At 38.4% G+C, this 24,804-nt stretch overlaps 1 protein-coding gene across 1 annotated transcript in view; it reads left to right on the forward strand.

The window, feature by feature from the left end:
• The window catches only part of LOC149198620 (putative polygalacturonase At1g80170), a 37,700-nt gene extending 13,255 nt beyond the window's left edge, over positions 1–24,445 (forward strand). The window contains exons 8-9 of the mRNA XM_089402088.1: positions 22,741–22,857; positions 23,755–24,445. Coding sequence (XP_089258214.1) covers positions 22,741–22,857; positions 23,755–24,054 — 417 coding nt within the window. The 3' untranslated portion in view covers positions 24,055–24,445. The remainder of the gene's footprint in view (positions 1–22,740; positions 22,858–23,754) is intronic.
• Positions 24,446–24,804: the final 359 nt, after the last annotated feature.

Raw genomic sequence — 24,804 nt, forward strand, 5'->3', positions numbered from 1 at the left:
TCCTTCTTATATTTTTCTCCCTTGAGTATCTTAGTCTCCTTACTAGATTGAGAGATCTCTCCATCAATATGATCAAGATTCCTTGTTTTATGCTTGCCTTTCTTATTATCGTCCTTCACTATAAGTGCATGGGGTGTGGAGCAATTAAGAGCACCAATGTGTATGGGCACATTCTATTGATGTCTTAAGGACTCAATGAAGTCATCCAAAGACTGAATCTTCCAGTTCTTACCCATGGAGATTTTAGCAGTATGGAAAGAAGAGACAAAAATAGAATATTAAGGACCTAGTTTAGAGAATAGAAATAATATGCTATTATTATTTCCTATCTATGCCAAATATTTTACCTGTGTCATTAAAGTCTTGAATATCGAGAAGAAGTCATATAGGGTCTTGAAATGGTTGGGATCTAGAGAAATCATCTCATTCTCTAGTTGATATCCTATCAACTCATCCTACATTCTAAGAAATCCCTCTAGTTTTGTCTAAACTTCCTCAGGTGTTGAGCATGACATCTACTCAGGCCTTGAAATAGTTGGGATCTAGAGAAATCATCTCATTCTCTAGTTTATTTCCTCTTAACTCATCCTAGTTTCCAAAAGATCCCTCTAGTTTTTTCCAAACCTCCTTAGGTATTGAACATGAGTCAACCTGAGAGTAGATAATGGGAGATAGATTAAAAAAGTATCTCATATGAGTCATCTATCCCATTGAATTATTTTGATATCACAATGTCTATGTAGGCTCAATTTCAATACCTATTGTAATCTCATAGAGTCCCTTATTGTGAAACAATGTAAGGATCTTTAGATTCAAATCAAAATAATTGAAAGGAGTGAGGATCACTTTGATATGGTCCATTCTCTTTGGGATATTATAATCTTGTCAAATATACAATAAAATATTAATATTTTTCACAAACTCATGCTATGATACCATTCTAGTGTTTAAGCACAATCATAGGATCAAAGTTTGAAAAAAAACTAGACTAGCTACTTGTAAACCAAGAAAAAAGCGAGAATAAAATTGTTGAGAAATTGACTAATAAACCAAGGGGAAAATTCAAATTACTCATAATACTTGATGATATATTATTGTTGAACATGAATATAATAATATATACTCTCCAAGAGGCCAACCAATTTGAATTAAGTTGGGATTCTATATTCATGCACTCAATATAACTCAAAAGCGCTTTCCCTAGTTAAAAAATAAGTCAAAATTAGACTTAGAGACCAAAATTAGTAAAATATTCTAAAATGGATTTAACTGGAAGTATGAGGACTTAGAAATTAGCTAGAACTAATTAATAACTCTCACATGTAATATACAAACTTGTTAAATTCCAAAATAGGACTAAAAATAAAATAATAAAGGGAGGAGAGAGAAAAATGTCATTAAGTTGCTACAAAGTAGGTAGGAAGTGGATACTCACTCTACAAAGGCATATGCATGAGGTACTACAAATTTATGGGGTGAAACTAGCCATGTCATCCTCCAACCAGTGTCCAATTAGCACCACATGTCATCCTAGGTGGCACCCACTACTAAACATAGCCCTGCTAAAAAAACCCTAAAAATGGAAATATGTCGAAGGATAGGGAATGCCTAGTAGTACATGAAAAGAGGTCATATGCACCCATAATGAAATATGGAAGAGGGCTTAAAGGGACAAAGTGTAGTACATAATTAGGTCATGATGAACTATTGACTACAATGTACCCCAAAACCCTCCTAAAGCTAAACTAGGGAGTATGCTAGTGAATGAGTCTTGATACTCTTAGCCATGTTCGACACTCATGTACAAAATAAAAAAAATCAACAAGTCTTGATAATTTTCAGCCATGTTATATAGTCATGAAAAAACCAATGTAAGACACAATATGAGAAGAGTGAGGTAAATAGGGAAACCCAATGGGAAGAAACCCCTCCCCCAAAAAAATGATACAATGCATACTATGTGAACTATGTAGTTGCTATGAAGAAGGATGGTGTTGCTGATAAACCCCCACATGAATATATCCTATAACATCATAGGAGAATCCTTTTTCTATTGATTCATCCTTGTACTTGCTAACAATAGCAATGAGATATTGTGGAATACCAAAAAGATGAAAAGTAGCTCCTTATGACTTGGAAGTTTCACCCACCCATTGACTAGATAACTATGAAGCATGATATTCCCTCCATAGCATATGATATGAATATGATATTGAATTTTGATGGAATTGTAAATATATCCTAAAATATGATTAGAAAAATGGTTTGAAGAGTATGCAAATTCATCTTGAAGTTCTCCCTCAAAAAGAGGTGTTGTATAGGATTAGCGCAAGATATTAAAGAATAATGCTTTGATGAAACTATACGATTAGAAAAAATTGAGTACAAAATCAATTCATCAGATGATGAAGCAATAGAAATCAAAGGATGAACCATACCTTGATCCTCTAGTGGTTTTTCTTCAATCTTCTTCTTAACATTATCTGGAATGTACTCATCTAGATTATGTTTTTAAAGTTCTTTGGCCTTTTGATAAATTATCTTCACCTGGATACAAGAATTCTCAGGATGGAACCCCTATTGTGGTATATGCACTTTGTTCTCTCCTTATATTTTTCTTCCTTGAGAATTTTAGTCTTCTTACTAGATCAAGAACTCTCTCCATTTATATGATCAATATAACTTGTTTTATGCTTGGATTTCTTGTGATCATCCTTCATTATAAGCACACAGGGTGTGGAAGGCTTAAGAGCCCTAATGTGTATGACATAATTCTACTCATGTATGAAGGAATCATTGAAATAATCCAAATATGGCACCTTCCAATTCTATCCATGGAGAGTTTAACAATATGGAAATAAGAGACAAAGACATAATATTGAGTACCTAGTTTAGTAAGTATAGAAAGAATAAGTTGTTCCTCCTTCCTATCTATCACAAAAGCTTTTATTTGTGTCATCAGGGTCTTGAATATTGAGAATAAGTCCTATAGGGTCTTGAAATGGTTGGATCTAGAGAAACAATCTCATTCTCTAACTGATGTCCTCTTAACTCATCCTACTTTCAAACAATCCCTCTAATTTTGTCCAAACTTCCTTAGGTGTTGAGCATGACTCAACATGAAAGAGTAGATTAGGGAAGATAAACAAAGAATTATCCCATAGGCTTCGTCCATCCAATTGAAGTGTTTTTATTTCTCAATAGCTGATATAGGCTCAGTTTCATTACCCATTGTAATCCTATATAGTCCCTTGTTGTGCAACAATATGAGGATCTTTGGCTTCTAGTCAAAATAATTGAAAGGAGTGAGGATCATTGTGAGTTGGTCCATTCTCTTTGGGATGTTCTAATCTTGTCAACTATACAATAAAATATTAGTGCTTTTCGCATAACCACTTATGTTTTGATACCATGTTGGATTTTAAGTACAATAATAGGATCTAAGTATGAAAAATACTAGACTAGCTACCTGCAAAACAAGAAAGAAGAGAGAATAAAGTTGTTGAGAAATAAATTAATAATCTAGTGAGACAATTACAATTACTCAGAAAATATGAGGTTATAATATTGGTAAAAATGAATATAATGTATAGACTCTCCACAAGGCCAACCAATTCCAATTAGGTTGGGGTTCCATGTGCATGCACTTAGTTTAACTCAAAATAACTTTCATTAGTTGGAAAATAAGTCAAAATTAGAATGGGAGACCCAAAATTTTTAAAACATCCTAAAATAGAGTGAACATGAAATAAGTGGAGTTAGAAATTAGTAAAAATTAATTAATAACTCTCACATGAAAAATATTAACTAGTTAAATTCCAAATATGACTGGAAGTCAACTAATTGGGGCGGAGAGACAAAAATGGTGCTTAGCTGCTACAAAGTTGGGAGGAAGTGCGTACTCACTCTAGGAAGGATTATGCATGATTTATTATCATTTTATGGACTTAAAATAACCATGTCATCCTCCAACTATTGTCTAGTTAACGCACATATCATCCTAGGTGGCACCCCATGCTAAAAATATACATTCTAAAAATAGAAAATTGTTGGCTTTAGGGGGCCTAACCCAGGTTTAGAGTTATTTAGCCAAAAAAATCCCTACGCTACTAGCCCTTTTGGCATCAGCCCGCGGAGCGGACTGAAGTCTTATCCGAAGCAGTATGGGGGGATGTTGGAACCAAGTTTCCGCACCCTTGAGATGTCTGAGGTGTTGATTTAGTCCAACTGTGCCTACCTGTGCACAGGTCACTTCGCGCACTATTCTAACCTTCAATACCCTCGTGATCTGTTATAATTGCCTTTTGCGCAGCCCTAACCAGGGGCTGAGATGCTTTCGTGCTGCTATAGCAACGAACTGCACTATTTCCTCAAACTACACCGCAAATCTTACTTATCTTCTTAAAGATCTTAGTTAACTTTGCGTAAATAGATATTCTACCTTGCATTCACTTAATCAACACATTCATACATATTCACGCATCATATAAGCATTAAAAGTGTAATGTATATTCAATGTAATAGATGCATAAAATAGGAAATAAATACGCAGAATGGATATGAAACTTCTCTTTATTAATGCTCCAACTGTTATAGACTCGACTTGCCCTGCGCACTTAGCTACAAGAGTCTGTGCACTTAGCTGCAGACTACTAGGCCTCTGCGCACTCATTTGCAGAGCCTTCTCCTACTCTACGACCCAAAACTAGACTTTACACTTCAGATATGACTCAACTCTTCATCCTTATCATTATTATTGAGTGATCTCTTAACTACTTAGAGCCTCACTCTATTTATACAATCCCATGGTCCGTGGACCATGGGTAGATCTCTACAGCTGAAATTACATTACAAAATTGGGGGTGGACAACCCTATGACTCTTTTACAAACTATGCACTCCGCGCCCAAAAAATGTGGAGTCTTTACATCGTAGTTACAACTTTTGACCAAAATCTGGGCTCTAAGCCCCAAAAATTTCCTTGGGGGATCCCACGCCCAACAGGTCCCTAACACAAAGATCGTGACTCGCCCTGGAGTCACTTTGTTGGTGCAGAGATCTTTGTGTGAAGACCTCCCAATTCTGCCTGGATAGCTGCAAGATCGGCAACGCACTGAGCGGCTGCCTGCTGCACTTCCTGGACGCGCTATTCATAGACCGCTGTAGCTGAATTGCTTCCCTGAACCTATTCTTGTGTTCCTTGCATCTGCGCAATCTTTGCTTCAATAGAGGCTGTAATGACATATGCCTCATCAATCCACGACTGTAAGCGCACCTTCAAAACTGTTTCCTTATGTTGAGCAACATCCACCTGCTCCTTGAGCGCTTTCGCTTGCTGCATCCACTTGAGCCTTTGTGTAAGGGAAACTGTCTGCATGGTCCCTTTTACTTCGTTTTACTTTTGTTGTAGCTCGCACACCTATGTTTCTAGGCATTGTATGTTCGTCTCCTCTTGCAGAGTGGTGAGAACCTAGAACGAATCCTTGAACAACTTTGTGCAGTCTTTCACTGCACTGTTGACCTCTGTTATTGATGTTGTAATCGCGCTGGTGCGCTGTTCCTTAACCTTTGGCGAAGTTGAAGGTTGTACCTTCAATTTTAGTTCATCTATCTGAAGGTTTAGCTCAAGCTGAACCTTGGCCATCTCTTCCTTTGCCTTGCGCACTCCTGCTGCTAGTTTTCGGATGCGCGCCTCCACTGGTTCTTCTGCTTGGATGGCCAACTCTGGGACCATCTGGAAGGCTTCCTCGATCACCTGCACTAGCTATCAGTTTTGTGCCATTACCTCGTCGTGCTGCAGGCTCAACTGTTCAATGTTGATGCGCTACTCGCTCATGACCTGGAGCACGCGACCCTCCCTAGCTCGTAGTTCTACAGTAACTCTGTCCTGCAAAACATAGAGCATCTCCCGAGGGAGCATAACCATATTTATCATGATTCCCTTCAAACCGCTAACCATAGGCCTGTCGACCTCATTTTCTGTCACGAGTGCTCCATATGGTAGCACTATAGTGTTGGTTATCCAGGCGCGCAACATTTACTCAACCGTGGATGTGCCTACTGCGAGGTTGGTTGACAGAGTGCCAGCCTGTGGAGTGCGCACCTGCAACTCCTGTATCTATGCCCAGAGGGCCCCAAACACCATTTGGTTGATCTGAAAATGGGGCACTTAGGCTTCTTGTCTAACTTACAAGAACCTCTCCCACTTCCAAAGCTTTAAACATTCCTAATTTTTATTGATTAACCAATGCGGAATTAAGAAATGCTTGAAAATAGAGGTGTATGCTTATATTTATTGTTCGTTGTTATGGTGTTTTAAAATCTGCTGTGTATGCTGATATGTAAATACATACAATAAATACTAATGCAGCAATAAACAATCACACAGAAACAACAATTTAATTAGGAGTTCACCCACAACTCTTGGGCTACGTCTCTGTGAGCTCTAGTCAACTCAACTAGGCTCTCTGGGATTATGGTATAAGTCTTTTTTACAAGCTCTTGGCTCAACTCCTACTGCTTTACACAGAAACAGTGGGTTCAAACACCATGTTATTCCCTGACTCTTGAAGCTCTAGCTCTTGGCTATGGCTCTTGGCTCTTGGTTTTGGCTCTTTGGCTCTGACTCTGGCTCTTCGGCTCTGGCTCTAGCTCTGGCTTCTTTCTGCCCTCTATCAGTTTACAACTCTCTTGGCTTTTCAATTGGCTTCCAAGTGACTCCCTTGGCTGATCTTTTTGCTTCTGCGCTACCCCTTTGCCTTAGCTCCCTGCTTTGGCTTCACTTTCAACAACAAAACCCCAACAACAACCTCAGCAACCAACTCCCTCTATCTCTATCATTTTGTGGCTTTTAAGCCAAATCGACGTTGTTGGTTCATTTTCCCTCTCTGACTCTTTGTCTTCCTGTTTTGGTCTGCTCAAATCCCCTCTCTGAGCATTAGAAATCATTGCTAAACACCATAAGGGATGGATGCCACCTATTCTGTAATGAGAGAGTGCAACAACGCTTGAAATCCCCCAATATAGCCATTCTTGGCTTACACAGGAAAATATACCAAACACGGGAAAAACCCGTAGGATCACTCGTTCCTCAAACTGCACATAGGATGTATGATTATCCAGAGTCGACACTCTGCGAGATTGCATAACTCTATGTTGAGACTCGTCGAATGAGATGTTGTGCATCTCTCCCTCTGAATTGTCTCCAGTGATTTCTGTGTCTCCTTGGTCGCTTGGGACTTGCTCCTCTTCTAGACATGGTGAAGCTAGTGGACCGACCTCTTGGTGATGAGGCATGAGGTCGATGTCTTTCTCTAACTCTTGTTGCTCCATATCCATACCCATTTGTTCAAGTGCTTGCTCTAATTCCTGAGCAAAGTCCTACTCCTGCGATGGTTCACCCTATCTACTTGATGCCAGCTGTTGTGATGAGTCTACTACCTGTATGGGTGCAGTTTCCCCTGTCTGTACATGTTTCGTCCCCTGTTGTACATGTTCCTGTTGTGCTTCCTTCTCCTATCTACGTAGCTCCTATTCCTTCGGGAGTTGCTCCTTCAACTCATGCAAATCCTTCTCTATTTCCTCCATCCTTCGTCTCTCTCTTTGCTTTTGTGAATTTCGCTTGTCGCATTGTTGCCTCTTTGCCTCTATAGCCATAGCCTCATTCTCCACAAGTTGATCTTCTCAGAACTTGCAACTTTGCTCTTCCTCCATGCAGTCGACAATCTTCCTCTAGCCCTTGTCATGCGCTAGTATGTTTACCTCTGCTTCTTTTGGTGCTCTCCGGGATGCTACTTCATGTTTACTAACCATTCCACAGCGAAGACGACCAGTTCATTGGGTCTGGAGAAACTGTAGAAATATCTCCATGGGTCCTCCTCCGCCCAATGAAATTCCCAGTGGATCTAGTTGAACTATACTCTCGTGCAGTGATATTTCAAAAGACAATGAGGGTCATACAGATTGTAACTTCGGAGGTCAAATGGATATTTCTTCATCTTCTTTGCTTTGACATTTGCATGCTTGAAACTCTGTATCTCGTATAACCCGATCCACAATGGAAGAGAAAGTCAAGGTGCCTTCTTCTTCTGGTGCAACCTAGATGTCAATCCTGTCGAGATGTGATAAGCTACTTCCTGGATGACGAGATTGTCCAATGCAGACTTTGGTAGAACATGCGGAGGCTTCTCTGTGCTGTACATCCATATGAAGGCGCCGAACGGTGAGGCATATCAATTAGTTATGTCTATCAGTGCCTCCATTGCTACCTTTGACATGTAGGGTGGATCCTGTTCAAATATCATCTTGTAAACTGGGGTGACAAAATGATCAGATAGCCATGTGATAACTATTGTGAAGCTGCATTTGGACAACATCTTACAATAAGTATTCATAGAGGTCTCCACCAATGTCCATGCCCACTCCAAGACCAAGAACTCCTCACGGGCACAGATTTCATCCAAGATGTAGGCGGACATGTAGATTTCTTCTTGCATAACTTTAGGTGGCTATTGAGCCCTTGTTACCTGTTCCTTCAGCTGATGAGCCAATATGCTAGACCAATTACATGCTTTGCCTTCTCTGGCCAGTTGGTCCAACGCGATCACCCAACTCTGTGGGAAGGTTTCCATGCTTTCTTGGCCATACAATCGACATGAAAATATGACCAAGTATTGATACGCCTTCCATAGTATCTTCGTCTTGTAGACCTGGTTAGGTGTCATCCTGAATTTAGCCGGCTCCTTCACCCAGTTCTTCAATATTTCTCTGGAGTTGGCATTACCATTGGGTATGTTGAAGGGAGTCCCCATGATGATCACAGGCTTCGACATATGATACATCTCATCATAAACCTGTGCCCTGAAGGTTGCAATCTCCATCTCGCTGACACTGCTCAATGTCATCATCTCAGGTTCAGTGTGTAAGATGATCCAGTGTATCATGTTTGCGCATGGGAGCACGAGATACCTACATGCAATCCAATACAAGATGGACTTGTGAATTTTCACATATACCTGGCGGTCTTCGACGTCCTCCCCAAATGTGCCTGCAAATGCATCATTGAACTCTTGCCATTTCAGTTTGATGTCCTTGTCTACAATCAACTTGGTGTCTTCATAGATCGGTAGACTTGTAGACACTCGCTCAACTGCTGCTCCAGTTGCACTTCCATTAGTGTCTTTTGATCCCACTCTCTTAGAGGCCATTGATATGGTACTTCTAATAGGTGGATGAACACTTGCAAGATTTGGAGACAAAGCGACATGCATGGCAAGAAATCTGTCAACGAAAACCATAACAAACTTGAGGAACGACATACCACATACCTGGGGATTAACTGGAAAGGATTGCACAATATTTCCTAGGAGGTTGGGAGATTGGCTACCATAACTACACAAAAGGTAGTATGGGTTGTCTGGGAGGCATGACTAGTTGCTGGAATTGTGCAATGCGCAATCCAGGCTGGCTGCTCATTGTTGGAATTGCACAATGCACAATTTCAGTTGGCAATGGTTGCAGGCTCAGTGACTACATTGCGCAATTTTCTGGGCCAGCAATCATTGTCCCTTAGAATTGTGCAATGAAAGACTGGAAGACAGTCACTGGGTAGAAATGCGCACTTCTTGAGAGGAGGACAGAGCCTTCCCTCTCAGGATTGCACAATGTTGTCTTAGTGAGGCAGAGTTCAGGCCAAGGCTGCCGAGACCCGTCGATGGGAAACTGAAAGAAAATGTGAAAGTGAATGCATTGAGATACTGAGTGTAAGAAGAAGTGAATGATCGTGCATGCAAAGAGTGAATGAAATATTCAGAAAAAGGAACAACATGCATGTGGGTGAAGCGGTTTGCCGAATCAACGACCGTTTGTGCAAAACAATTTCATGCATGCGACAACAGTGAGATGATGAAAAAAACTGAAATGGTGCTAGTACAAGCTAGTATGTATGTAAACGACAACAAGCATTCACAAAAATCAAGCAAACAATACTCACACAAGCCAAAACAAAAAAAGCGACAAAAATACTGCAAAAGACAAGTTAAGACAAGTTACCTGTGAACAACTGAGCTGGATGTGTCAGAGAGTCCTGGATGTGCTGTGGGATGTCAAAGCTCCAAGATCAATGTGAATGCGTGAGCTCTGAAGCATCGAATAAATAAGTCTGAGGTTCATGACGCGCATGCCACAAACCTAGGAAAAGCGACACTTGGAGGAAAGATTCTAAAATGATCTATGCAAGTAACCTCTAACTGCTAAAATTAGCTCCCTAAAATGTAGATATGCTTTTTGCATGTTGCTTTTTCTATTTTGGGAAAAATAAACCCATGCATGCAAGTCAAGTTTCCTTGGTCCAGGGTGGAACCGGTCAAATCAATGGGACATGCAACAACGTGCTTCAGTTGATGGGAAAAAATGCGCATTTCTGGGAGGGTGCTGGGCTGGCTGCCTAAAAGATTTGTGTAATTTTTGGGCAGAGCAGTTGATAGATGCCTAGGATTGTGCAATTTTTTGGATGAGCAGTCCTACTGGGAGGAATTGCACAATTTTCTCAGTGAAGCTTGACTGGCAAATTTGTGCAATTCTAGAGCCCAGTAGGGTGCCAATTAGGATTGTGCAATTTTTGGAGTTAAGGCTGGTTCCCCTCCAGATTTGTGCAATTTCTTGAGGGAGCTTCTCAGCCTGCAGCTAGACCAAGTCTGGAGAAACATCTTGTGAGGGGGATGCAACAAGCTTTGATGCACAGGCTGGAAATCTGGTAGAGAATCAATGAAGCTTGTGTACTTGACAAGGTAAGACATGCTGCTAAGAAAGGTTGGTAGGGAGGCTCCAAAATGAAGCTAAGAAAAAATTTTGGAGGGTGGTTGTAGCCGCTACAACACCCCTCTACATCAATTGACCTATTGAGTATCTATCATTTTGCTAGGAAATCAAGTATGACTCTTAAGATTAAAGTTGGTGTATTTGAAAAAGTTATATAATGCACATGCAAATCAAATAAATTGATTAATCATGAATACAAACATTTATTTTCATAAGGCCCATGCCATTTCCTCCTTAAACATTTGATGTAGCGAATTGATAGAGAGCTAGGTGGGAAATCTTACGAAAATGATAAAACTCTCCAAGAATAAAACCTCAAGCATCATTTAATTAGGGGTGCATGCTATCACTTTATATTACTAAATGTGGGATACTAGGAAAATTTGATGGGGAGCTACTATTAATAAGCTCACCAAGCATAGTACCAATGATATTTAGATGATATACATTTTGATGTTTTGTATGAGGTGTGGTGTTGTGCAATTTACTAATGTAATTATTTGGAGAGGAAAAAACTCGATGTCTACCATGACCAAACTAAGTAAATGCCCATATCATGTGCAGAGTGAATTATTGAGCCAAGTATAAATAAATAATATCCTAGTAGATCCTAGTAGAATGACAAAGGAAAAATGATTTAGGATGTCTAAAAATGGACGTGTTCCCTTTATTTAATAAGTTTTGTTTGTATCCTCTTATATGTTGTCCAATAAGACATTATAGATTCAACATATTACAAATCCAAATAACACTCTTTCCTTTTCCTTCAATAAGTGGAGAGGGTGCATGAAGGAGAAGATAAAAGTAGGTTTCTATGCCTAGAGAATAAAAAATCATGTGGATGCTGCTACATTGAGGATAAGAAGCATATGTATTCAAAACTCAATAATATTTTCATAATTATAAATATCCCGAGGGAAAAAGTATCCACCATAAAATGAAATATCCATCTACTACCTACAAGTATGAACTTGTATTACATACACATTATAACCCTTTCCCGAACTTCTAACTCCTATAAAATGAAACACTTCACTAATGCAACCAAATATATTTATTAATTCAATCATCCTTAACAAATCCCTTATTTTTTTTTTCACAAGAACGATTATGGATTATATTAACTGATTGGCCTAATTGCCAGAGTTCTGATTACAAAGGGAGTTGTCCAGATCCAAAATAGAACCGACCTCCTGAAGAATTGAATTTGTGTTCCTCTTCCAGCTCTTTTTAGTCTCTACAATGGAGTTGATTTCTGTAATTTGTCCAAGCTTGAAAATGCAAACAAACTGATTTAGAATCAGGAAATAAAACATAGGTGCTGAAGTGATTATGGTATTGGATCTCAATTTTCTATCCCGTCCCTTATCATTGCCCCGGCGGAGAGAAGAGCGGCCTTATTTGCTTCACGATCTGCTTCTTTATTATTTTCTCTTAGTACATGGAAATATTTCAGATTTTGGAACAACTTTCCCAGGCTTCAAATTCTTTGTATCTACCTTGCTAATCTTAAGTCCCGGGGGGCAGTGTTGGTTACCATGAGCTTTATGATCACTTGAGAATCCCCTAGAATGATTGCCTCCTTGATTTCCAGGCTCAATAGAAGTTTGAGACCTTGATACAGGGCCAATGCTTCCGCTTGGATGCTGGAATTGAACCCCAGCCCCCAGGAAAAGCTGTGAATCTGAGTGCCTTCTGTGCTATTAACCGTTCCTCCTGCCCCGGCCTTGCCAGGATTTCCTTTTGCTGCCACATCGAAGAAGAGAGAATGTAGCTTATGATTGGAGATCCAGGCACGAAACTCTTCCTTATCTATGCCTCTTACTTGCCATTCCTCAACAGGAATAATGCTTCTGTTGGCTTGGCGGAATTGAAGATTTATAGAAGCCCCCCAAATAATGTCAAGTTGGCTGAGATTCGCATCATCTTTAAATTCCTCCAGGCATTCTTTTAGCTGGGTTTTTATTTTAGTCACTACCACTTTTACATCATGCTGGGTATTTCTGAATATTCTACTGTTCCTCTCTAGCCAGATTTGCCAACAGCAAATTTTAAGAAGAGAGGACCAGGCGGCCTTTATCATTTTATTTTTAGGCGGGGGTGCTGGATATCTATTCTGCCACTTAGTGAAGAGTTCGGATATGGAGGCAGGCAACATGAAATTAGGATTCCATTGCTCCATCAGCGCTCTCCAAACCTGCTCTGAAAAATTGCAGTTTAATATCAGATGGGAGACACACTCCGCCTTTTCTCTGCATAACGAGCATCTCGACAGACCGTTGAATCCATGCCTCTGCAGGTTCTCGTCGGTGAGTATTTTACCGTGACAGAGCAACCAATTGAAAATGTCGATCTTGGGCAATGTTGGTATGTCCCAAATTGTTTTCCACGGAGCTGGATCAGGGGGCGCATACGGAATTGCAGCAAGGCTCGTGTAGCCACTCGACACTGTGTATCCCGCCGCCAAAGAGCCCCAACCTCTTTTGTCTCTCCTGCGTATGTGTGAGGGGGAAGCACCGATTAACAAGTCGCATAGAATGCTGACGTCCTGCAGAAATTCCGCCGGTGTATCGAGAAAGTTCCAACCAACCCATCGCGTCCCTTCCCACTTGGAAATGTCCCAGAGAGTGTATTTTCCTGTATTTGAGATCCAATCATGCAGCTTCTTCAAAGAATGCCAGTCCCCAATCGGATCGCGATCCATTATGCGATCTGACCATATGTTGATTTTTTTCCCATTCCCAGGGATCCAATAAGCCTTGGAACGAATCAGAGGGGCAGCTTTAGAGCAGAGTCTGGCAAATGAAGAGGTGCCTTGGGGAAGAGGTCCATCCAGGCATCTTGACATTTCGCCAGTGAAATATTTCCTCCAAAGCGCAAGCTGAGCCCAGCCAGGCTTGGGCGCTATGATTTTCCAAAGAAGCTTAGCTCCCATGGCTATATTTTGGAGGGGAAGCTTCTTGAAGTTTAGGCCTCCCTCCATCTGAGGTTTGAGGACTGTCTCCCAGTTGACCAGGGGGAATTTCCTCTCATTTTGCTTACCTCCCTTCCAAAAGAAGTTTCGAATGTGCTGGTCCATTTTCTGAAGGATGCCGACGGGAGCTAGGAGCACAGAGAACTGGAATAAAGGGAGACTACTGAGGACAGATTTGATTAGAACTGTCTTGCCTGCAATATTTAACCAATTATAGCCCCATGCCTGAAGTTTGACTTTGAATTTTTCCAGCTGAGGTATCCAGTCCCTGCTATAGGCACGTTTGAGGAAGATAGGCATTCCTAAATACTTAAATGAGGTCCATACAGCAGAGCCAGCAAATCCTAAGCATCTGGAAATGGAGATGAGCATAGGGGGAGGGGTATTCCAGCTGTATATGTGACACTTTCCTTTATTAAGAAAACTTCCTGACATCGTGCCAAACTCATCTAGAGCCTCTTTAAATCTGGTGGCTGAGTGGATTGAAGCAACTCCGAGAAGCAGAGTATCATCTGCAAACAGGGCATGGTTTATGTTCTGGACTCCTCTAGCAATGCAAATCCCTGGAATCTCCTGATCTTGCATTTTTTTTGTTTAAGTGGAAGCTGAGCACTGATGCTTGGATAACAAACAACAGAGGAGACAGGGGGCAACCCTGCCTTATTCCTCTTGTAGCTTTAAAGAACCCTGTAGCTTTGCCATTGATTAAAGGGGCTATCCATGGCTCCGAGATACAAGCCCGGATCCATTTTATAAATCTCTCTCCGAATCCAAAGTTTTTTAAAACATTCAACAGAAAGCTATGCCTAACACGATCGAATGCATTTGCTAAATCCAGTTTGATGACCATACCTCTTTCCTTGCGCTGGTGACTGGAGATGATTGCCTCTTGAACTAGGATGAAGTTATCCACCAGCTGTCTTCCATGGATGAAGCCCCCTTGATTCTCAGGGATGATTTTAGGGAGGATGTGTTTCAGCCTGCTAGCAATGATTTTGGTGATCAGCTTGTAGCCTATATTGCAAAGAGAGATGGGGCGGAATCTGTTAAACGAATTGGCGCCCTTCTCCTTAGGTATAAGAGCAAGGAACGAGGAGTTTGTGCTTCCTCCTATTTTCTGGCAATCCTGCGATTTTTGAATCATTTTGAGGAGATCTTTTCCCACAATATGCCAGCAGAATTGAAGAAATCTGGCAGAAAACCCGTCAGGTCCTGGAGCTTTATCAGGATCCATGGCAAAGAGAGCAGCTTTGACCTCCTCCATGGTGACTTTGGCTTCTAGCTGGAGGTTCATTTGAGCCGAGACTGAAGAGGGGACCCCGTCCAGCAAGTAAGAATTCTGAGGGCCATTCACCTCTTCGCTGTACAAATTTTGAAAATGGCGAAAGGCAGCCTGCTTGATGTCTTTAAAGTCTTTATGGGACACGACTTCTTCTTTGATTTCTGCTATATGATTGAAGCTTTTCCTGGCTTGGGATTGCTTGTGGAAGTATGAGGTGTTTTTATCTCCTGCTTTGAGCCAAAGGCAACGAGATTTGATCCTCCAGGCTTCCTCTTCATTCAGACAGGCTTTGTGATATTGCTGTTGAAGATGAGCCTCTTTGTCTAGAATTTCATTAGTGATGAGGGCCTCTTCCACGATATGATGGTGGGCATCCAGCATGCATTGGATCTTTTTCCTTTCAGTGGCTGGATTAGGGAGAGATTTGGCCCAACTTTTTAGGGCAGATTTCACTCTTCTGAGTTTCTCTTCCCAGATATAGAATGGAGAGCCATTGACTGGCTGAGACCAACAATGCTTGACAATCTGAAGAAAGCTGGGTTCCTTGGTCCAAAGAGGGCTAAATTTGAAGGGGATGGGGCCAAGATCCGAGAGGGTTCGAAGGGTCAACTTGATGGGGTTATGATAAGAGGTACTACAGGGAAGGATATGCATGCTGACATCTAATCCAAACTGGAGGAATGAACTTTGGACAAAAAATCTATCTAGTCTTGCTGCAATATGACCAGGCCCTATTCTTTTGTTTGACCACGAGAACTTACCTGAAACTGGCTTGATATCTAGCAGATCCCAATCATGGAGAAGATCTTCTGCCCATTCCCTTGCCGGATCTCGCACAATGGTACCTCCACGCTTTTCTGAAGAGTGCAGCGTGAGATTTAGGTCTCCTGCAATGATGATATTTTCTAGTATGCCTAGATCCGCTTGGTTTCTTAATGAATCCCAGCAAGACTTTTTTTCTCCAGCGCTGACCGGCACATAAACGTTGAAGAGGCAAAATATTTCTTTAGTATCTAGGTGTTGCATCTTCAACATCAACCAGTGGGTGGTGGAAGTTTCAGATATTAGCGAGTACTTGCTATCATTCCATAGAGATCCCAGCCCTCCAGAGGCTCCTTGGGCTGAGACATCAGCTGCTTTGCTCTTATTCCATAGTTTTCTACTTAAATGAAGGAGGTCTGAATCCTCCATCTTGGTCTCCTGGAGGAGTATGTCCGGGGCTTCTTTTCTTATTAAGTTTCTTAGTGCCTCTTCTTTGATTTTGCTCCCCATACCCCTGCAGTTCCAGGAGATAATTTTCATTATTTACCTTTGCTTTGGAGGGCTCCCTTGGAGCCTTGATGCTGATTTCTGGCCATCTTTGGTTTCTTTGCTAACAACTTCTCCAATGTAGGTTGGCTGCCCTGCAACTTGTCCTTATACGTTTCATGCTCCCTTTTCTCCCGATCTGTTTTGCGCCCTCTTGTAGATCTCCTTACAGAGGCTAGGGAGTCTCCTATTTCTCCTTCCTCCTCCGAATCTTCCGATTCTTGGTCCTCATCCTCAACTTCTTCTGGGGTTCCTTTTGAGCTTTCTGCTACGCCTGAATCCTTGAAAGGATTAGGTTGTCCACCTTTCTCTGGAGTGACCGATTTCTGGGCCTCGACTTCATGTGTGTCCTCTGGTTGAGAGCTGAGGGGGTCAAACCTGTTTTCTAGGGCGGTCTTGGGCTGGGTCTGCGGAGCAGGGCCCTGATGAGGATTGCCATTGGATCCTCCCACCTTCTGAGTCTTGTGAGTATTTTTCGTACGCTTGACTTGATTCCAGCCGTCCTCCTTCCCTTGGACAGGTTCAATATTGGACGGGCAGCTTCTGGCAAAATGGCCATAAACATGGCATTTCCAGCATTTAAAGGGCAACTGCTCATAGTCTAGTTTCTGCATGTGAATCCAGCTTCCAACCTTGATTTTAATGGCCTCTGGTAGTCCCTCCTCCAGGTCCACCTCCACGCATATCCTGGCACAATCATATTGGTCCTTGTTGTTTTCCTGATCTATAAATTTCCCCAAGGCATTTCCTATATGCTTCAATGAGTCCCAGTTCCAGCAATGCACTGGAAGATTTGGCAGCCTGACCCACACTGGGACAACTTTGGGTACATCCACTGCCGGATCGAAGTCCGGAGTCCATTTGTTCAGATACAGACCCTGGGGGCCCATGAAGTAGGGGCCGTTTCGAAAGATCAGGTCTTTGTCATCCTTTGAGGTAAACTCGAAGAGGAAGAAACCTCTCCCCAGGAAGTAAGAGGTCACACTTTCTTGGATCAACGACGCCCAGTTCCTTTTGACCCAGTTCTCTGTGGATTTGGGAGAAGGCCAAAGTCCGGTGAACTGGCCTACAAGGGCTCTCTCGGACAAAGACAGTGCAACCTGGATCGGGGTTTCCGGAGGGAGGGAGATCTCCGGAATATCGTCCAGTTTCTTGACAAATTTCGCGGCTTCGACATTCTTCTTCTTAGGGAGACCTTCCAGAAGTCGATTGAAGGCCTCAGCTGATGAGGACGGGGGGGGGGGAGGGGCCGCCTGGGGAGTGCCCAGCGCCTCCATGGACCCAAGCAGCCAGCCAAGCTCAATCCGGGACTCAAACCTTCATTGAACCGACCGACCTCATGGTATAAAGCAAGCTTCCTTCCACAGAGAGCAGAGAGAACACTTGCGCGCAGCTTGAGGGACGCGAATAGGCGGGACAGGGCAGGGCCGAGGGCGATCAGAGCTGATCAGGGCCGAGGAAGGGCCGATCAGGGCCGAGGGCGATCAGTAGGGGCACAGCCAAGATTGGAATCACCTAACAATTCCCTTATTATTATTGCAACCAAAAAGATTTATTAATTCAATAATCCTTAACAAAGCCCTCATGTACTCCCCTAATGGGGTGAGAAGCGAAAGTCCATGAGGAGGATGGATAAGGCCACTATTACTCCATGAGGTAAGTGGAGGAGATACCATGCCTCCCCGTCCCATTGGATTGGTGCAGGCGACAACATGGTGACTCAATTTCCATTAATGGTAATGGATACCCTTGGAAATCATAACATCCTGTTTACAGATTGGTTTTGTAGCTATCCCGGGAACAATTATTCTAGAATGGTTGTAATTATAGCTCAACTTGTTTCCATGATAAATTTCATCCTCCTCTTGTCGTTGCTTTTGGTAATATGCACATTCCCCCCACCTCTCTCACATTAACTAGTTCTCAAACTAATGATAATGAATATTTCCATATAGTGTTTATCTTGGTTTTATGGATTGCTTCATAGTTTAGGATGGTTGGGTTGGGAATCAACTTACTCTCTATCACCCACTCTCCTACTCTGGCCTCATTTCTAGGCTCTGAATTCCCACAACCTTGTTTTCCCACTCATCTACAATGCTTTCATAGTCAATTATGGTCTGTGAAGGCATTCATGTTAAAAAAGAAAGTAATAGACGAGGTGTTAAGGGTAGTTTACGAGCCATATACCAGGTTGAATTCTTAGCTTGATGCTTTCAAAAGTATACTTCTTTTAAAATCCATCATGAGTTGTAGGAGGTTAAGGGTGAAATAATTTAGGAACATAACATTTAGTTTGAATTCAAGCATATTGCAAATAGTGTAGCCTAGGTACCTAACACTGACCATACTCATAATTGGCAAGAATCAATCTCTTTGCAACATAGAGTTATACTGGCATATCAAGCTTCTATTGGGAAATCTTTTTATCAATAGAAATGACACAAAATATTAAATTCTTTTGATACTAGATGAAATGAAATTATAAAAGCCAACCTTGCACCACGAGCAAGCCCCAATGCAACTGATCAAGCTAGAAACACCCCAACTAAGGTCTCTAATGTTTACAAGGTCTCTAATATTTACAAGCTTTTAACTTCTCTATTTTCTAATAATAATTTACTTCATATCATAAGCAAGTTCAATTAGTAAACACTTAGTTTGCTTAATATATAGCTATATTTTGAAAATTTTCTTTTATAGAAATTTGAATCTTCACCTTTTAAAAATTAAAAACTTAATATACAATCTCTAACCTAATTTCTCATATAACATTTTAATAATTTATTAAAAAAAAAAAAAAAACCCTCTCATATCCATCAAATATAATATCCCTTTTAAAATATAATTTACACTCTCCTAAACATGCAAAATATAATTTACACTACCTTACCCAAGTTAATTTATGCGAGGCCCTTTCACGTCGATGAAGCTCATCATTCCTTATAATAATTTGTATAATAAAGGACTTGGCATAGAGTTTTATACGAGAAATTTTATTTTATTGCTGGCCCTGATTAGATGCGTTTATATTATCTATCTTTGTTGACTTTATTTTTTGAATGAGTAATTGTGATTATATTTATGGTAAATATTATATTATTATTATTATTTAATTTTAAGGTTATAATTAAATTAGACATCATATTGTTATATGAGATTTTTTTTTTTTTTGGGATAAGGGACTCAGATAACATATTGTTGTAAGTTAGACATCATATTGTTGTATGAGACTTTTTGTTTGTGGGATAAGGGACTTAGACAACACATTGTTGTAAGTTAGACATCGTATTGTTGTATGAGACTTTTTTGTTTGTGGAATAAGGGACTCGGACAACACATTGTTGTAAGTTAGACATCATATTGTTGTATGAGACTTTTTTGTTTGGGACTCAGACAACACATTGTTGTAAGTTAGACATCATATTGTTGTATGAGGCTTATTTGTTTGTGGGATAAGGGGCTCAGACAACACATTGTTGTATGAGACTTTTTTGTTTCTGAGACAAGAGACACACATTGTTGTATGAGACGTCTTTGTTTGTGAGACCAGAGACTCACGTGATTTGAATGCTAAAGTCTACAAAAGCATACATATTCTATTGTTGTAAGTTAGACATCATATTGTTGTATGAGACTTATTTGTTTGTGGGATAAGGGACTCAGACAACACATTGTTGTATGAGACTTTTTTGTTTCTGAGACAAGAGACACACATTGTTGTATGAGACCTCTTTGTTTGTGAGAGAAAAGACTCACGAAATTTGAATGCTAAAGTCTACGAAAACATACATATTCTACCCCTCTAATTTTGAACCTATAACTTTGTAGAAAAAACACATACTTTTAAACATTAAACCCCAATCAAATTATACATAATTCAAATAATATAAATACTATATAACAACCCTTAAATAATTTCATTATATTTTTTATATTTTTAAAATACTTATCACATTGCTCTCTCCATTATATATGTGAAAAATATCAAGCTGCATGCATTTTCGTAATAAAGTACTTGCCTATCAAATGAAGATAATACAAAAATAACCTATTTTCTTTTAAAAGTATTTTTACCTAGCAAGAAAGCCTAACTAAAGAAATTAGAAACTTTTTGCAACAACTAATTCAACCTAATTAGATATCGATCCTCCTAGAGGAAGAAAAAAAATGTTTCATGACATGACATTTGTTCATTATGAGATAAGAGATATTTCACCTTATTTGTCTCTCGTCTTTAGTGGTTAACAAACACTACTAATAAAATTAGTTTTATAGGTAAACCGAATTTGCAAAATCAAATAAATAACAATAATTTATATAAAATAGAAATTTAAAAAATGGTGTTTAAGTTATATAAAGAAAATCAGAGTATATAATTTAAAAAATGGTGTTTAAGTTATATAAGAAAATCAGAGTATATAATTTTAAAAATGGTGTTTCAGTTATACAAGAAAATCAGAGTATATATATCTATTTATATATTTATTAATTAATTAAGGTGAAAAAAATTAATTGTTTTTTAAAATTATTTAAAATAATTTTTTATTAACTATTATAGAAATTAGAATATTATTTCAATTAGATACTTTAAAAAGAAAAAATAATATTTATAAAGATTGAAAGAAAAAGAAGAAAAAGAATATAATTCCAAAGAGATGTAAATATACGTTTGACCAAATCTAATGTTAACTGTCAAATCTAATAATCAAAAGTTCAATGTAAAAGACAACATTCGTACACATTTATAGTTATATATGTGACCAATTTATTTAATTATTTTAATATTTTTTTAGAAGAATCTAAACTCTAGAAGCTTCTAACTTTTTAGATAAATTTCATCTAGAAAATTATAGTAGTTAAGTCTTATATTGTTTAAAATTTCTCTTGGAATTTTATTAGATAAAATTTACAATGATATTATGGAAATCTAAGTTTTTAATCTATTCTAATTGAAACATATTTATTTTTTAATTATTGGTATTTTTAATTAAGATAAAGTAGATCTTGGATAGATGGTGATTTGGTGATTTGTTAAGGCACTTCTTGATGTGAAGTCACTTGTTCAATTCCTCTTCTCCATGATCGGGGTGATATATTGGATATAATAAAGATGTAGTTGTACCAAGCTTACAACACTATCTATAAAAATATAATTGAATTTATAATCACATTTTTCTAATGAATAGTTTAAGCTTTTACATAATTGAAAGGGGTATTCGAAATAATTTTAATTTTTATTTGATTTATAACATATTTTCTTTCATATTACTTAAAATTATTATAACCAGCATAGATCCATTTTAAATATGGATCTAACATGAGCCAAGAGAGATCCAACTTCTTCATGTGCAATTTTTTTTTGTATGAAGATGTAGTTCTACCAAGCTTACAACACTATCTATAAAAATATAATTAAATTTATAATCACATTATAATTGAATTTATAATCCCATTTTTCTAATGAATAGTTTAAAGGTTTACATAATTGAGAGGGTATTAGAAATACTTTTAATTTTTATTTGATTGATAATATATTTTCTTTCATATTACTTAAAATTATTATAACCAGCATAGATCCATCTTAAATATGGATCTAACATGAGTTGGGGATTTAACATGACTGGAGAGGGATCCAATTTGATCCAATTACTTCACGTGCAATAATTTTTTTAATGAATGGACATTATTTAAAACCACTTCCTCTTAAAACCACTTCCTCTTAGAGCGCCCTGCGTACAACCACATTAGATCTCAATTTCACAATCTTTGTTACAATACTAACCTTCCTAGCCTTTTACAATGTCAAAATTATAGTGAGCTCGGGAGCCTTCTCTCCAAGCTTTTTGAACATAGGAATAAAATCTTAAATCAAAATAAATAATTTGTTTATTTAGGTCCGATAGATCATTGTTTGGTCTCAGGGGATTTTAACCATCGTCATCATCATCATCATCATATTTATTTATTTATTTTATTTGGGTCAAAATGAGTAAAATTTCAACTTTGATAACAGACCAATAATAGAGTTACACATTATACTGCGCTGTAGAATGAGCTTTTCGGCCCAATAAATTTTTCCTCTATATTTAATATAAATTTATTATATTATTAAAAAAACATAAAAAAATAATAATCCTTAACCATTAAAAATAAATTTAATAATTTATTATAATTAAACATTTTATAAAAATCATATATATTCTCTTTTCCGATTTCATTGGATGGCACATATTTAATTAATGTCTATAATCTTTAGAATAAATTTCTGCAACATTTCAAGCTGATAAATGCTGTGTTCCATCACCCATGGTCTTTGAACTATCTATTCATAAATTGACTTATTTTCTGTCTTGCAGGGTGGCTCTGGCTACTGTCAAGGGATCAGATACCAAAATGTGCGTATGAAAAATGTTTCATATCCTATAATTATAGACCAGTATTACTGTGATTCTCCAACGACATGTGAAAACCAGGTCAGAGTCAATTCCTGCAATGCATAAGTAGAGGAACACAAATTTCAATGTGCTGATTTCATTTCTATATAAGATAGAGAGGGAAACATGAAAAAATTATACTGAAGGTGGTGTATAGGAGTCTAGCATATAGTGCAAATTCAATGGGTTAAAGAAAAGTTTTATTGTATTTGAGTTTATAGATTCTAGATTTTGTTAGGTTTTGTTATAGGCAAGTTGATGCATTAATTTTAAACCTATATTTTAAGTAATATTTGTGTGTTTTATAATTTTGGGGTTTTGAAATTAATGTGTTTTGTTTTTATATTTTTATTTATAAATTTTAGAATATTATAGAAATTTGATAAGAAGAGTAGATAAACACATTTAAATTTAGATTATAGATTTTGGAATATTATAAAAATATGATGGACAAAAGCGGAATGAACTTTCTAGATAAGAGAGAAGTGAATTCTATTTAGTTTTTATCTCAAATTTCCAAAATATTCCAAAATCTACAATCTTTCGAATTCAAATTTTTTACTAAAGGATATTGATCTCCCATCCAAACTGCAAAGCCCCTACAGTTACTAAATTGAAATTTTGGAATCTGAAATACAATACAAACATCAATTCAAATTTCCAAAATATTCTGAAATCTAGAATCTCTCATATTCAAATTTTTGACTACACTACATTAAGATCTCCCATCGAAACTGCAAAGCCCCTACAGTTACTAAATTGAAATTTTGGGATCTGAAATACAATACAGACATCCATTCAAATTTCCAAAATATTCCAAAATCTACAATCTCTCATATTCAAAATTTTGAGTACACGACATTAAGATCTCCCATCCAAACTGCAAAGCCCCTACAGTTACTAAATTGAAATTTTGTGGTCTGAAATGCAATGCAGACATCAGCAGTTGAAGTGAGTGAAGTTTGGTACGATAGTATTAGTGGAACATCGGCGACAGAGGAAGCAATTAGATTTGCGTGCAGTGACAGCGTGCCATGCGAGAACATCTTGTTGAAAGATATCGACCTTACATTGAATTCAGGAGATGCTGCAGTTTCATTTTGTGAAAGCGCTCTAGGTTTCAGCATTGGATCTGTGACTCCACCTCCCTGTTTTGAAGATTATGCACCTCAAACTTATCAGAGAGAGGGAATCATAGAGCAAGTAGTCAACCGTTTACGGAGAGAAGAATTCTGAGATGGTGGACATCTCACATTGTTTTTTTCAGAAGAAAAAGCGATATAGATTATATTAAGACAATATAAGAAGTCTGATAAGATACAAAAGGAAGCAATCTGTAAAACCTCAAAAAAACCAACAGACATAAATTTACAGATATGCAAGAAAACACCAGACACATGAGACATATGACAAAATGACTGAGAGGACACCTCACATTGTTATATTGGCCATTTTATCATATTGGCTCCCTTCCCCTATTTTATCAGTGGGACATCAGTTCCTACTAGCATAGGTCTAGATGATATTTAATAAAAATTCCCATAATATGTTGAATTCAGCAAGTCAAATAAGAATATGTAAAACAAATTTGTTGAATATAAATTAATCCACAGTTTGGTTATAGCATTGACCTAGGGATTGCATGACTGGTTATTGGTTATAGCATTGACCTAGGGATTGCATGACTGGTTATGGTATTGACCTATGGATTCCACCGTGCTACTTTTACTTTCACACAAATATTATTATTAATTTCTCTTTTCATTCCCATCATTTTCGAATATAGCAAAAATATTTTATATTCAGTCATATCATCAAGAGCATCGGTTTAATTTATGAGCTAGTTTTCATGGAATAGGGAAAGAGATTGAAAGTGAAAAATAATTCCAAAAAACACAATGGTTAATAATTATAAATGGAGTTTTATAAAAGTGATTAAGTTTAAATGAAGTTTTAAATAAAAATGGTTAAGTCAGACAGTTAATT

This window comes from Pinus tabuliformis, chromosome 2_1 (genome assembly GCF_031772625.1).
Source record: "Pinus tabuliformis cultivar Carrire ecotype Pingquan chromosome 2_1, CPIR1, whole genome shotgun sequence".
Lineage (NCBI taxonomy): Eukaryota > Viridiplantae > Streptophyta > Pinopsida > Pinales > Pinaceae > Pinus > Pinus tabuliformis.